This window comes from Limanda limanda, chromosome 21 (assembly GCF_963576545.1).
Source record: "Limanda limanda chromosome 21, fLimLim1.1, whole genome shotgun sequence".
NCBI lineage: Eukaryota > Metazoa > Chordata > Actinopteri > Pleuronectiformes > Pleuronectidae > Limanda > Limanda limanda.
In genome coordinates this window covers 11,829,334-11,844,135 of record NC_083656.1, presented here as the reverse complement: position 1 = coordinate 11,844,135, position 14,802 = coordinate 11,829,334, and the positions used below count along the sequence as shown (strand labels likewise).

The 14,802-nt window shown below is 42.4% G+C and overlaps 1 protein-coding gene across 7 annotated transcripts in view; it reads right to left on the bottom strand.

Moving 5' to 3' along the window:
* The window catches only part of si:ch73-103b11.2 (myosin phosphatase Rho-interacting protein), a 47,519-nt gene that overhangs the window by 30,387 nt on the left and 2,330 nt on the right, over nt 1-14,802 (bottom strand). For all 7 annotated transcript variants that reach the window (XR_009683285.1, XM_061095091.1, XM_061095092.1 and 4 more), the window contains exons 2-3: nt 12,956-13,033; nt 11,375-11,440 (exon numbers count right to left, since the gene is read on the bottom strand). Coding sequence is in view for 6 of the 7 variants with exons in the window: in XM_061095091.1 (XP_060951074.1) it covers nt 11,375-11,440; nt 12,956-13,033 (144 nt within the window). In the remaining variant the exon portion in view is untranslated. The remainder of the gene's footprint in view (nt 1-11,374; nt 11,441-12,955; nt 13,034-14,802) is intronic.

The window sequence follows — 14,802 nt, the reverse complement described above, 5'->3', positions numbered from 1 at the left end:
GATCTAGTGAATTTAAAAGTGGTTTCATATGGGAATGTTGGGCCTTGGCAGAGGTATGCCTTCCTCTGACATTCATTGTTGACAATAGTGTGAATGTCATGTCTGAAATAACAATGACATCATAATGAATTGCGGGAAAAGAACGGCAGAGTATGAGAAATCTGTCAGTTTACATCTGAGTGGTGACGGAGTCGATGTGCCGGCTGCAGAAACAGGTGCTGCACTCGAGTTGTGTCATGTTGCGCTGGCTGTTCAGGCTCAGACTGTCTGAGCAGAGTTATTGTGTGTGTGTGTGTATGTGTTTGTGTGTGGTTTCCCAGGCTGGTAACTTTTGTCCTCTCTTTGCTCCCTCTCTCCCTCCCTCTGATATTCGTCAAAGCTGCTTCTTTCTTCTTCTTGCGCGCTGGTCAATGCCTTGTAATATGGACCACTCTCATTTCAGTGTTTCAACTTTTAAACTTCTCTCTTCCACTTCTTATTTTCTTCACTGTTTCCCATCTTTGATGAATGCATGTTTTGTCTACTTTGTCTACATACTTTTGTGTGCTTATCAGTTCCTTTCCAGACAGAACTGACAGTGATAACTGATCACTGTGAGTTTATTTGTTGTTATCACCTGCCAAAGCATCACTGAAATGAGATGATATGAGAAACATCAGAGACATAAGACAAGCGTACGAGCTGAGGTGACAAACTAAATATGAAAGCAGTTTTTTCACATGCTTCTGTCAGTGAAATAGACCTCAGAAGCTGGAAGGAATTACTTATCCAAATCTCTCAGTGGCAAAATGCACAAAAGCATGTCACAGAGATGCCACAATTAGTTTCTAAATAAAGCACAGCTATTTTCACCAACACAGGTTATTTTAATGCAATGGCTACTCTTGCAAGGGCCAATAATGATTACAGCTTGGTGCTGTGAACGCTGGAATGGTTTTAATTAGCAACAACACTTTCCGAGTATTGTTCACCTTAATGTTCTCTTCAAAATAGTGCCAGTCACTCACTTGTAGAGCAGTAAATCCTAGAGTTAAACCTCTACAATTAGCTTTCAGTCTCAACTACAAAAGCAAAAAGAGTAAGAGTAGTTCTAAAATAACAAGGTTGCCTGGCACAGCAGCATTTGGATCACTGCAGTGTCCCATACAGTGCACTGACAAAGCACATTGAAAAGTAGGCCAAGGTCAAACTGCACCCAGTATATGCTGTGGCTATCGTAAAGTTCTGGCTCTCAGTGAAAACTATTCCAAAAAGCTCATGAAATTACAATTTAGAAGGAGTTATTCTCTGCAACTCTGTCTACAATTTGTGAGGAAATTACATAAGACCTGCAGTAAGGTTTCAAATACGTCTCTGATAGAGACTGCAAATCTGCCAAAGCCTTGCTAAGTCAATGCAAATTAGCCCATCAGGCAGAAGGGAAGGGAAAAAAGGGGAGGATAGGAAAAAAAAGTTCTTTTGGGAAAACATCTAATATCTCAATGCAGCTGGCTGGCTGTTTTTCCACAGGACTGAAGGGCTTCTTCTTACAGTAAATGCCCAGCTATTCAAAAGAGCCAACACCAACGCAGTACTTCTACCCAAAATTAAACCTGATTCCTAGTCATGCTGAGGATATGTTTCATGATCTTATCATTCTGCAAAGAAAACCATGCATTCGAGAATGCATCACATATGCCCAAACAATCACTTTTCAAATATAACACTTTATAAATTACAAACATAAGAGTTAAATGAGAAAATGTACTATCAAATAAGACTAAGAATATGAAAAATGTTAATTCAAGGGTTAGTTCTATACATGGGTCAGTATTCTCCGACCATATTAATGAAACTGAAAGTGTACATCATGTGACCATTCACGTGCACTTGGCATGTGGTGCTATTGTAAAACAGGAAGCAGATTGTCTACTCTGCAGTTGGTTGCTTAGTAACAGAAACTACTACAAACGAGATACGGCAACGGTAAAAAGAGTACGACGGGACCTATGTTGAGGTGGAACATATACTACACGTTTTATATACACCACTGAAAGTCGAGGCATGACTGATAAGGACCAATCAGGCAGTGAATGTGGGTGACCTCTTCCATATTACAACACAGCCGCAGAGTTTTCAAACTCAGATGGGGCCGGCAGCGTTTTTCAATTTTCTCCATCATAGGCACTTGAAAACTCTGGAGTAGTGTGGACTGCAGTTGTTAATGTCGCAAGTGATGCTTTTAAAAACTAAAACATGGCAATTTGGATGTAGTATAATCTATCAGTTGTAACTGAACAGTATGAACTCTGGATCTTAGACGTGTGTACGTTTTATCTGAATATAATATGTTCACTCGTGTAGGAACACAGCAATTCATCATTTATTTATTGGTTAATTTCAGAAGGACTGTTGTTTATTTAGTAGAGGGGGCATTTTTGCCGCTTTCTCTTTTAAGCCGGAGAGAAAGCTGGAGGAGAGCAACACTAAGCCGATTAGGTGTTGAGGCTGGAGGTGGGCCAGTCCATGGTGGCTTGAAATGGGAAGTTTGGGCCAGGTCCTGGTAAAGCTGGAGTGGGTTATTAAAGAGCAAGTGGTTCACCCAACAGCAATTAGCAACAAGCCAACATACTCGAGTTGTAGGTAGTGTGGATTTTACTAGCAAGACTTAACCATGAAATAAAACCCAAAGCTGTAAAATGTTGAAATGTATGTAAATGTTTCTGTAAATATGTCATGAAATGTATGTCTTACCCTTGCTAGTCACCAGACACAATTTTCAGGCTGCACTTTCTATCTCTCACCTAAAATACCTTGGCTGCAGAATCCTGACCTCAACAGATGGTTGGATTGGCAGGTCGCCAGGCTGAGGTGAAGGGTTAAAGGTCATCCTATACACCTGCACCTGTTGCAGCTCTGAAAGACAGTTGACTGCAGCTGTGGCTACCACAGGCCATGGCAGAGGCTTAATAGACACCCGCTCTCAGGCCAGGTTACAACTCGATTTAATCTAAATGAGACGTTCTACTACAGAGATCTAATAGCCTTACTACAGAGAGCTAACTAATCAATGCTGCCAACCATCCCTTCAACCTTAAAACCACACCAACCTGCTTGGGAGCAGGATTCTAGTTTAGTTTAGCGGTTGTCTGTGTTTAAAGAATTGTACAGCCAAATGTAATTTTAAATGGAAAATAGTTCCTCCTTCTATACAGATGTGTGAAAATGAGAGTAAATCATAATAGCTGCAATTTCACATTCCTGCTGTCTCAGTGCCCCACACCACACACTGTGCTCTGCATATGCAGACACCTACCCACCTACCCCACTGTTTTATTAGCGGCCCTGTCTCGGAGCTGGCTAACCCCTCGCCCTGATGCTTTAAATGAAACCTTTTGTCAGTGTCCTGGTTTAGTGTTTAGAACAAACTGAGCGAGCAGTCCGTCAGGCCATGTTTGGCTTTATAGGCAAGGGAGGGTTTGGGGGAGAGAAGTTACACAATACTGCTGGCTGCTCTCTCCAACACAAATGATTTATTGGCCAGAGAGAGCTGGAATGAAAGACAGAGATGCGAGAGAGTGGCAGAGTGAGAGAAAGTGAGGCGGTAGAAGGAAGGAAGGGTGAATCGGATTGAGTAATGGGAAAGTGAGGACCGTGGAAGTGAGAGTGGACACTGGTTAAGCCAGAGCCTCCTGGAGCCAGCCTTTCTCTGCACGGTGAATGGCTGGAAATCACTAAAAAGAACGAAAAATGAAGGAGGGCACAAAGAGAAGGATGGTTAAAAGACATCCTTAAAAAGGAGCCTTTTAGAGACTTCTCACCATGGTGCAACAGTGGACAGCCATCAAGAATTCTGCTCAACTCCACCTCGCAATCATATTCCCCACCGAGAGAAATTTGAAAGCGAGTTCAAGTTCACAACTAACTGGAATCCCACTGATACTTTTCAAGCAACCATTATGCCTTAATGCTGCTGAGAGACCTAGTACCCGGTGTTAAATGATCCTGTCCACAGTCTCACGCAGCAGTGAGCACAAATATAACAGAGTAGAAGGCTGAACCAGAGACTTTAGACCAGAGAAACTCCAAGCACATAAAAGAATCCTGAACAGAAAAGTGTGGAATTCCAAATATGGCAATTGTATGGCATGTATCCCAACCCTCCCACCAATAAGCCAATTGGCTGTTTTATAGCAGCCAAACTGGGACACATTTTAATATTGTTGTTGCACTGACACAAGTGCACAGTTGAGGTTCGTGACGGTTTAAACTAAACCTTAAACTTAAGTTAAGGTAGGATAAGGTAAGGAAAGCTTTATTGTCCCAAAGGGAAACTTGTCTATGGTTCCAAGCCACTGCATTACATATAGTACAATAGAGCACATATATATCACACATAAACACATAAGTAAAGTTTAAATGTGCTATACTTCTAAACTAAAGGCTATGATGTACAATTTCACTCCTATTACTTTTGTTTGGAAACCTGATGGAAGATGGGCTGAATGAGTTCAGATTTAAAAAGCATTATAGCGATTCAGTCCACAATTTGGCATCCTGAACCCTATTAACCAAACCAACCTCCATAAACAACTTCTCTTCAAACCCCTAGAGGGGCAGCTTAGATTCTTTATCTGTGCGTGAGTGTGCACGCTGGGGGACAATACAACTTTACTTATTGTAATTAGATTTTAAGTGCCATTTGAGAGACATTATTTTTAGACTCATTAAGCTTTTTGGCTGTTGAACACACACTCACACAATAAATTGCAAATAGGGGGTGGGGGAGAGGTCAGCCAGAAAAAGAGAAAAATGTCTTCCTGTCCTTCACATTTGATCTGTAAGAGTTTACAACAGGAACAAAACCACAAGCTGAGATTCAAATCAGCTGGATTCACGTTTCGGGGCAATTTTCTGAGTGTGTACGATATATAAAGTGACAGGTTTAACATATTTTTAAAGATTAAGACAAAAAAAGTGACCAAGTCAGGCTCAGGAACTTAATGTTTAGAGAGGATTCTTGGTCCTGACAGAGTTACTGTTATTTTTCCTTAAGGTATTGAAGCATTCCAACAGTGAGTAAGTGGAGAGTAGATAAGATTTTTATCTTAGCCACATCCGGAAAGGTGTAGCGATTAAAGCTAAGGCAAAAACTAAAGACCACACTGGAAATATCTAGTAAACATGTATTCCATAAGGTCTTTGATTGTATATAGCTTAATCATAGCCTCATCTGAATGGTTAACTAATTTTTCCTCAGCACTCATATTAAAACAAACATGCATATTGGGTCAATTGGAGGAGAGCAAAGGTCCCTTATCAGCTATAAGTGTGATACGTGTGAGCTGTTGGATAAGAGCCACTGCCCACACAGGGCCATTTGATCACATTTTCATAATACCAAATTAAATTCTGATCTTATTTTCAAGAAACTATAGCAAAGATCACGGTCTCGTGTGTCAGGTCAATCAACCTTCAGGGGATCAAACTAAAAGTGTGACCTGGTTAGAGAAGACAAGACCTTGCCAAGTACCTTTGACATATAGAAAACTAAATATAGTCCTGTCTTAAGTTACAACAAGGCTACAAATGATAACCCAATCTGTTTTCGGATGATGCGAGAGAGACACTTCTACATCAAAGTGTCTGTTGTCCTGATAAAACTCTATTTCCAGGAAGGGGTGGGTGTGGTGCTGTATTTTTAGGAAAGTGTGCTCTCGTAAAACAACCTTTTAACAAATCTTGTGCTCTTGAGCATGGCTTATACCACAGAGGATGGTCTTTAACAATCTAAAGAAAGACATTTTTGCAGAATCATTAACCCTGCCCAAAGATGTCCTGCATCACTGCCAGAATCGTTTACAGTGTCCTGGGAAGAATGTAGACAGTAGGGATGTCTCAGGGTGGAAATGTTCCCGCAGGGTGATAAACACGACAACACTGGTGTTACCTATTACAGTGGACAGTTAACGAGAAAAGATGTGTCAGCTCAACATCTGTAAAGTGTTTACTTTGATCTTTAATGCTGGATCTGGCTGCAGGCAATGGCCTACTTGAAGGTGTATGTACATATTAGAAGTGTTACCTCCAGATGTTACCGCCACCTTCATCAGACAAAGTGTGCAGATTGCCTTATTATCATCATGTTTGTTTGGGTCATTTAGGTTGAATTCAAAATGCTGCCAAATGCGTTGACACCCAATCCTGAGCTTGGTCAGTTAGCTCTCCTCTCACCACCTGATCTGCTCTGTTACCCTGATGAGACACTATCCACTGGAAAGTGGCCATTTTTTATTTGATGAACAAGGGCACTCACTGATGAGTGAAGATGGAAATGAAAACAAAATGTAAGCGGTAGCAAGTGTTGCTTACGCTGTGGCTCACCGTAGTTTCACTCTTCCAGCCAACAGCAGAGACAACCATGACAAGATCTAGAGTTAGGAATTTGGAACTGGGATAACATTGTTATCCATTTCTGTGCACAAAAACCCAAACAAGGGAATATTCTTCATAAATACAGCACTGGCCCGACAGCCTTGGGATGTGGGGTTGCCATTGGGTTGAGTGGCAGACAGTGTTGCAGACCCTGATGATTACAAGCTGTATGAATGGCTGTTCCCATGGTTTTGTGGCTTTGTGCAATAGGAACAGTGACCCCACTGTAATCCATGGCTGTTTACATTCCAGCAGATCAGTTCCTACTGGAACCATGGGGAAGGAAGGGCAGGGGTTAAAGAAGACTCTCACGCACCATATCTCTACTACACCAACACACGCCTCACCCAAGACCAACACTAAGTAAACAATCTACAATGACACAATATGGAAGGCTTACACCATCTTATCAACCTGAGCAGTGAGCAGCATCTCATTTGAGCCGTTTTAAGACATGAACTCCAGAGAATGTCCAGGAAATTGGGTTCGGCCAATTTTCGGAGTTTGTCTTTTACAATTCCCTACCATTCACTTGCAAACGTATGTTGTGTGATTTGCAAATAAAAATTTCAGGAAAATGTCTGCAGTTCATTGCATGTCTGAAGGTTAATTATTCACTCATCTTCCTCTAAATCATGTGCTCTGCTTCCCTATTCACCATTCAATCCTACATCTAGTAATATAACCCTAACTCATATGCATTTACTTCTCTCTTCACTCATGATTTGACATGGGTGAAAGATTGGGGGTCCCTGATAAGTAACCTCATTTGATGGGGTGGGGTGGTCGGTCTCCACTTGCATGCAGAGGGCCTGGAGGCAACAACACAGCTCAGAGGCCTTGTCCACTCATGCATCCCCTGGAAAGCCCTCCTCATTCCCAATCCAAACACAAGACAAAAGCTCCTCAAAACTGGCTGGAAATAGCCCTTAATTTCATGTTTCACCGGGGTAGAATAGGGAGAGGGTTTATGCGTGTTTCAGCCTGTCAAAAGGTCTCACAAGTCTGAGGGCAAACACAGGGCTGAGGTGGTATATGCTCACATCTGAGAGATTGAGGAGGGGCAGCAGAATAGCGGGCCCCGGGTTTGAGGAATGCACGAATGTGTAGCAAATGAAAGGACGATTGACCAAAATTAGTTCTTGGATAGTGCTTCGGGGCAGTGGTCCACTATTTGAATTCCAGTAAACACAGGAAATTATTTGAGCTAAGATAAAAATGAGAATGACTTCAACAGCTGAAATGTCATGAGAACACCATGTTCTTGTTGGACTAACAGTGGAGTGAGATGAGAGGAGTGAACTTCAGCCAATACAGTGTAAAAGCAAATGCAAGTGGAGTGTCTCTGAATGGGTCTTTTGTGTTCTGCAACTCAATAGGTAGCCTCGTTTTTATCTGCAGGTATACTGTGCTGGTTCAGTCTGAACTCAAAGACATTAACTGAGCAGCATGAGAACACAAAGTGCAAAGTCTGCGCCGAGCACCAGCTAAGAAATGAAATGAGGAAACACTTGCAACAATAATACAAAAAATGAAAAAAGCTAATCTAAGTATTAAAACAAGTTAGGCTTTGCTTCAGTGCAGGCTCAGAGAACACAACAGAGACTGAGACACAGTAAAGAAGAAAAAAGAATCAGCCGAGATCACATAATGAGGGGATGAAAGGTAGGTAGGTAGGTAGGTAGGTAGGTGTGTGTGTTTGTGTGTGTGTGTGTGTGTGTGTGTGTGTGTGTGTGTGTGTGTGTGTGTGTGTGTGTGTGTGTGTGTGTGTGTGTGTGTGTGTGTGTGTGTGTGTGTGTGTGTGTGTGTGTGTGTGTGTGTGTGTGTAACTGTGTGTCAGCAAGAAGAGCTTACAATTAGGTCAAAGTATTGTCAGTAGGCGCTAGGTGTTGCGTGGGACATTTAGGACCTCAGAGCGAAGCGGTTATTAGAGTGTGGGTGTGATTATTTTAACTCGCACTGATGTCATCTAAGTGCATTGTGGAGCTGGATAGTTCTTTACACCCACATGCCCAGCCACAAAGTGATAATGGATTTTGAGAGGGTAGGTGTGTTTCACACATAACTTAAACAATTTACACAGCATAGTATGGTTTGACTTATTGTTCATGTTCGTTTTTCTTTATCGCTAAATCATTTCCAAGTCTAGTATCAACAAAGGACCGCTAAACCTGAACCCAGTTAAAAACGAAGGGTTCTCCTTGCAACACCTGTTCTTGACAAGGCCTCAACATTCAAGCCCCCTCGGCCCCAGGTGCATTCACTCTCTCCCTCACGCACACACACACACACTCAAACAGAAACATGTGCAGCTCAGCACAAACTCAAACTCTGTCCAACCCAGCCTTGCACATTTGTTTGGATGCTGTGTGTGATGTTTTGTATTTTTCCAGCTACTGTAGGAAGGCGCTCCGCTCGCCATATGACTGAGCTTAGCGACAACCTCAGCCCACACACTTGTGTTCTGCTTCCAGAGGGTTCTGTCCTGTGTCCCTAAAGTCTGAGCAGAGACCGCCAGAGCTCTCCACAAAACAGAGAAAAACTCTGTTCCATGCTACACAAGCCATGGTCAACTGTTGCCGAACAAAGGGACAAAACACGTTGCCTTGGCAACATTCCCTGAAATAACCGTGCTGGGTGTCTCTAGGAAAATCTCGCTTGTACATTCAGCTAATTCTGGAGACTGAACTGACAGTGGATTTTGTGAATTTATCTTAAAGGATACTGTGCTAAAATACTGTGAACTTGCTTAGATACATTTCAACTTTAGGCATGTGCCAAGAACGACCCACTGAAGCTGTACTAACACATTAGCCTTGCATGGCCGAACATGCTCTATTCAGGCCAATATTTTCAGCTATTCGCCATCTCTATCCTTCCATTCAGTGACAGAACACATTTTCTCTTCATCTTGCTCCCACTGCAGCCAGGTTATCTTCTTTTTGCCACTTGTCTCTTGCTTGATGGCAGTGGTGTGTCGTGTTGGGTGTTCACCGTAGGTGGGCAACACCAAATCAATTGCTCAGAGAACTGTGATCTCTACCTGGCTTTTTCTAATCCATTTGATTCCCCCAGAGCTATGCCACATCCTGCAGGTTGGGACCACAGCCCATCTGGGTTCGGTTAGAGCCAAGATACAAGAGCCATAAAACTCGGCCGAGAGGAAAACAGAGGGGCGCCTCCTCATCTACAGCCCTAACCAGTGTTCTTCGATGGGAGCTCTGATGTGGTCAGGCACAATGTTACACTAGCGAAAGCAGGCAGTTTTTAGGGTTGACCTGATGTCACTCACAATAAAGCTTTAAACTGGTCCTAATGTCAGTCTCTTTCATGTATTGAATGTTGATTGGGGCCATTTGAAACTTTCTGAAACATGAAATTGAACGGCCCGTTTTAAATGTAATATGCATACGATTAAGTGAAGCAGCCGAATATTTGTGTCTGATATGTATGCAAATTAGCCAAGTTTGTGCAGCTTTTTGTTCAACATAAATCGCATTATTCTAATTTGGATTGTAAAACAATTGAGGGTCTATATTTAGTGGCACTTGATATTTCCAGCTCTAGACCCTGCTACCCCCCTCTCCTTTTGATCCTCCATTCAGAATGGAGATGAAAAGATGAAGAGTGGCATCCAGAGAGAGCGTTGAATGAAAGGAGGACATCCGCCGCTTTCCTTTGTCTCTTCCTGTAAACACATCATCCATCTTTCTCATGTCATCCTCCAGCAGCGCCTCACGAATACCATTTTTTGGCTCCAGTTTGAAGATGACATTAAAGACAGTACAGTATTTACTTCCATATGTTGTGGATAAAATGCCAGGATAAGAAAGATCTCCACTGCTCTTGGATGCAAAAGTAGCCCAGCCAATTAACAAGTGCCAGATTTCTATTGAGTGAATGCAATTACAGTGAAGGGCATAGAAAAAGATCTACACAGCAACCCAGCCTCTGCTGCTCCTGTTGCATAAAGTGCCTCTTCTCTCACAACACACACCACGTCACAATCGGAATCAGGCTCAGAAAAAGAACTTGTAATGATCCCTGCAGGGTACATTTCTATTTGGAAAGCAGCAAAGGGGTCAAAGAAGCGACGGAGCAAGTGTTGTTTCAACGACTTGTGCTTTCACCTCATTTCAAAGCACATCCCACGCTTAGAAAAAAAAGCTGTCCAACACTGCTTTAGGTCAATCAATATACAGTGTGCCTACATGGTGCACTGCATATAGAACTGAAAAGCTATACGTTTGTGAACAAGTGACCTACAAAAGAAATGTGTTGAAAGTAAAGGCATTTAGTCAACATATTGTTTTTCTAAATAAATCTAAATATAGTTTTTACCTGCGCAGATTAAGATCACTAAAGATTTTAATCTCACTGCGTTTCAGTGGATTTTCCAGTTTTTCCCCTCAGAACAGGAAGTTGCCACGGGGCTTTTGCACAATGTGTTAGCCACTTAAACAAACACACACAGCTCGGCACATGACTTTTAGTATCAACACCAAGTGGTGTCACTTCATTCCTTTTGACACCGCAGTGCTAGTTGGCTTAGTGTTGAACACATTCACTAAACACTGTTGAATGCAAGAAAGCACGGGTGTTAACGGTGTGATGACTGCATGGTCAACTGGCAGGGAGCCCGTTACTCTCTCCATGAAGGTCTCAGATTGAAACCCTAGGAACTAAATAATTGTACTTACAGTTAAACTATTGGCCGACAGGTCTTTGGGGATTAAAAAGGCATCTTCATTGTTTCTAAACGATAAAGAAACTTTGACTGAGCTCAAACCATTTTATAGAGGTAGTTATATAGCATAGGATATTTTTTTGCTCTAATAGACCACAGCAACAGCTATTATTTGATATCAGACCGTTATTTAAACATCTGGTTAAATGTCCAGGTTTATTGTGTTTAGAAACATCAAAGCAAACAAAATATAACAACGAAGCCTTGACTCACCATTTCGTCCAGAGCATAGCGAAGTAAGCCATGCTCGTAGAGGATGAAGAACCTCCTTTGCCATTTCTGTAAAAAAAAAGTAAAGAAACAAGAGAAATTCTTTAATTAATGACATGGTCACTAAAGTGTGGATACCTCTAACAAAAGTTTTGAAAGGACAGTCAAGTTCGGGTCAGGTTTGGTCGCATCAGCTGGGCTGCATTCTTGACTTTTGACAATGCACATATAACGATAGTAGCCCATCGAAATATTTTTCCCAATTCACTCTTTATGCAAGTATTTCCCTCATTTTTAAAAGATGCAGGACTGTACTATGACTCACAAGGTTTTTAAGCTAGGTGGACAACGGATTCTTGAGTTCACTGGATAACATATTTTCATTCAGTTCAGAATTCAAAATGTATACATCTGAAAAAAAGATGGAGCCCTGCAGACTGAAGAAGATTAAACTTATCATATTTCTGGAACTACAGGGTCAGATTTAACATAGAGGGGAGTCATTCCATCTCTTGCTATTTTGTGCAATTGACATGTTAACAGCATCCAGTGATCTTTTCCATCATGGGCTCCATCAGCTCTCTGCATCCCCCCCTCTATTCGTAATGCACCATTTTGTCTCAGTATTAAATTACCTGAGCTCCAATTCCAACAGAGCCCAATTCATGAAATATTGAGAAGTGCTTTGTAACCTAAAAGGCACTGGAAGGTCTCAGTGCTGATAACGCTCAGAGGGGATGTTAAAACCAGAATGTAGTCGTATGAAACTAAAATTAAATTACATCATTCAGCCATCAGGCTTGTACAGGCAACCTGTCACACTACAGTGGTCCTAAAACATGACTCATCCAAACGCATCAGCACTTTTTCTCTGTCATTTGTTTGTCGGTCAGTCAGAACCTGACCAACATTGCTCACCTCAGCACAACGTACAGGCCAGCAATTATACCCCCACAGTGAAAGGCTGGTGGTAAGAATAGGCAGAGCACATGAGTTGTGATGTCAAAGCAGCAGCAGACTGTTGACAGTAGTTGAGCTGAAGGATCCAGAGGTGCTTTTTTTTTTTTTAACCCCATATGGAATCCATCAGTGCTGCTGTGAGAACTGGGACTTTTCCCCTTCTCCTCCCCCACATTCTCCCTACTCCTCTTCGGGATGCACCACCACAGTATAATCCTGGAGCTGATAAAAGAAGTTGTGCGACCGAGCAAGGCTCCCGTTACATGATGCTTGGGGAGTAGGACTTATGAAACAAAGTCAATATAAGACTCATTATTGTCTGAAAAAGGGGCGTATTTAGAGCCACAGGAAACTGCTGAGTCCGCGAAACAGCTACAGGAGCTGCAACACAGACCTCCTGTTTGTCAGATGAATTAAACTTCATCTTTCTGATTTGTGTTTAACGCAAAATTATCTTACGGACGAGTAAACAAAGCTGTTCCCCTTTTATGGCTATACGACATTGTATTCATACATTTCGTGAACCAAATGTTCCTACATTAGAAGGAAGCCAAAAACAATGCTCACTTGTGATTGTAATTAATTATGAGCCCAGCAAAGGTAAACACTTATGAAACCACTTACTCGAGATCTGTGTAAGGGATTGTCAAAGTTTGTTCCCTCAGGTGCCAGCAGCAGCCATCCTCCATATATGGGTTTGGCCTGTTGAGGGGAAAACACAATCACAGTGTTGAAAGCAAATTCATAAACAGAGACATTGACATACCGTCTAACATTTCAATCATGCACATCTTTAATTCCTTGTAGATACAAGCTAGTCCCAAAGTTTATACTACTAATTCTGGCCCAATATCTACCAGCAGTGAACTACCACACACGCATTTTTTGTTCAACTGCAGGGAAGTGTGTGTTAGTCACTAGCTGCTTCGAGTGGACTGCAGGCTACATTCTCCAGCTGGCTGTATTCCAGAGCACCATGCTGCCCTGGAAAAAAAAAAGGAAAGGCTAACACACATGATTTTCCCTCTGATCCTCTAAGTGGGTGGAGGGGGCAGCAAGAGGCAGTATTTAGCAGGAAAAACAGTGGATGAGAAGCAGGAGAGAAAAGTGGCACAGAGCCTGAGAGCTTTTGTGGTTACGGATTTGCAATTCAAACTTGTCCTGAGAAATACAAGTTGGCCTGACAGTCGTTCTTAAATAGTTCTGGTGCATACTTGAACCATAGCCACACTAGTAGTCAGCAATTGTTTGCAGGGCTAAAAAAAAATAAAAGCCACTCTGCCTTACCACAGTGTGGTTGTGTGTGAAGGGGGGGGCACACATTTTAGAAAGCGTTTACACTCATTTCTTACCTGCACCCAAACAGCTTAACAAATTAAGTCCCTTACGTAATTCACCACCACACTTTACCAATTCTGTGCACAGTAGCCTACAAATTAAGTCAAGCATTTACAGCCGTCTGGCACCTCCGCATTCCTCTATTGCTGGTTTTGATTACAGTCATAACTTCATCCCATGTAAAGCCAAGTATAATCCACCATAAAATCCTCTTTCACTTTGATTACAGGAGGTACAGTGCATTTCGCAGCCGACTGACTCCGTAAACAAAATGACATAACAGGCATTTTCAAATCGTGAGTCCCAGCTTTGACCTTGAACAGTTAAGAGTTGGAGCAGATGTGCAAGAGAAACAACGTTCAGTCAATGTTAGACATTTGAAAACAGTGAAAAGCGAAGGCGCACGTGAACAGTACTTTAAAGATGAGACCACAGCAAGATATTTGATAATGGGAGGTTTCTAGAAAGCTTGAGAGGGAATACAAGTTGATAGTGGGACACTGGCTGCTTCCATTCCATAGTAACATTAACCCAAGGAGAAACATTGAGACTCAGCAGAGTTTACAGCAACGTCCCATCTCTCCTCACATGACCTGACAGCCGTCCTAATGGGGGGGGGCCTCTTAAGCGAGAGAAATAGATGAGGTGAATGTAGGTCATTTTTTACCCTTCGTGTCCTCTGTGGTTAAAACAGAGTAACTTGTGCGTGTTCATGTGTGTTCTCATCTGTGTGTTCATTTCGCAATGGCCCCATACCTCTTATTCCCTCCCATCATAAACGATGAGTGTAATACTGCACCGATGGAGTGGTGAGTTGGTGGGGAGGGCTAAGGGCGAAGGGCTGACAACAGTTCTGGCTCAGAATAGTCACAGAGCATCGGTATCTTCTCGTAGCAGGACTTGAAAACAATGAACGACACAACCTGCATGCCGTCAGTCGTCGGGCCCCGACAGCCAAATGATAACCTTCCACTAAGTGCAGTCAACACAGGAGAAGCATGAACGCCAGTGGGTCAGAAATTCCAGTCAGAAGGACAAAAACCCTCAAGACTATTTCCATCCCCACACGGAAGCCACAGATCATGGCGGAGTACATTACAGGAGAACGCGGAGCCATGTCCTGACCCTGCTAT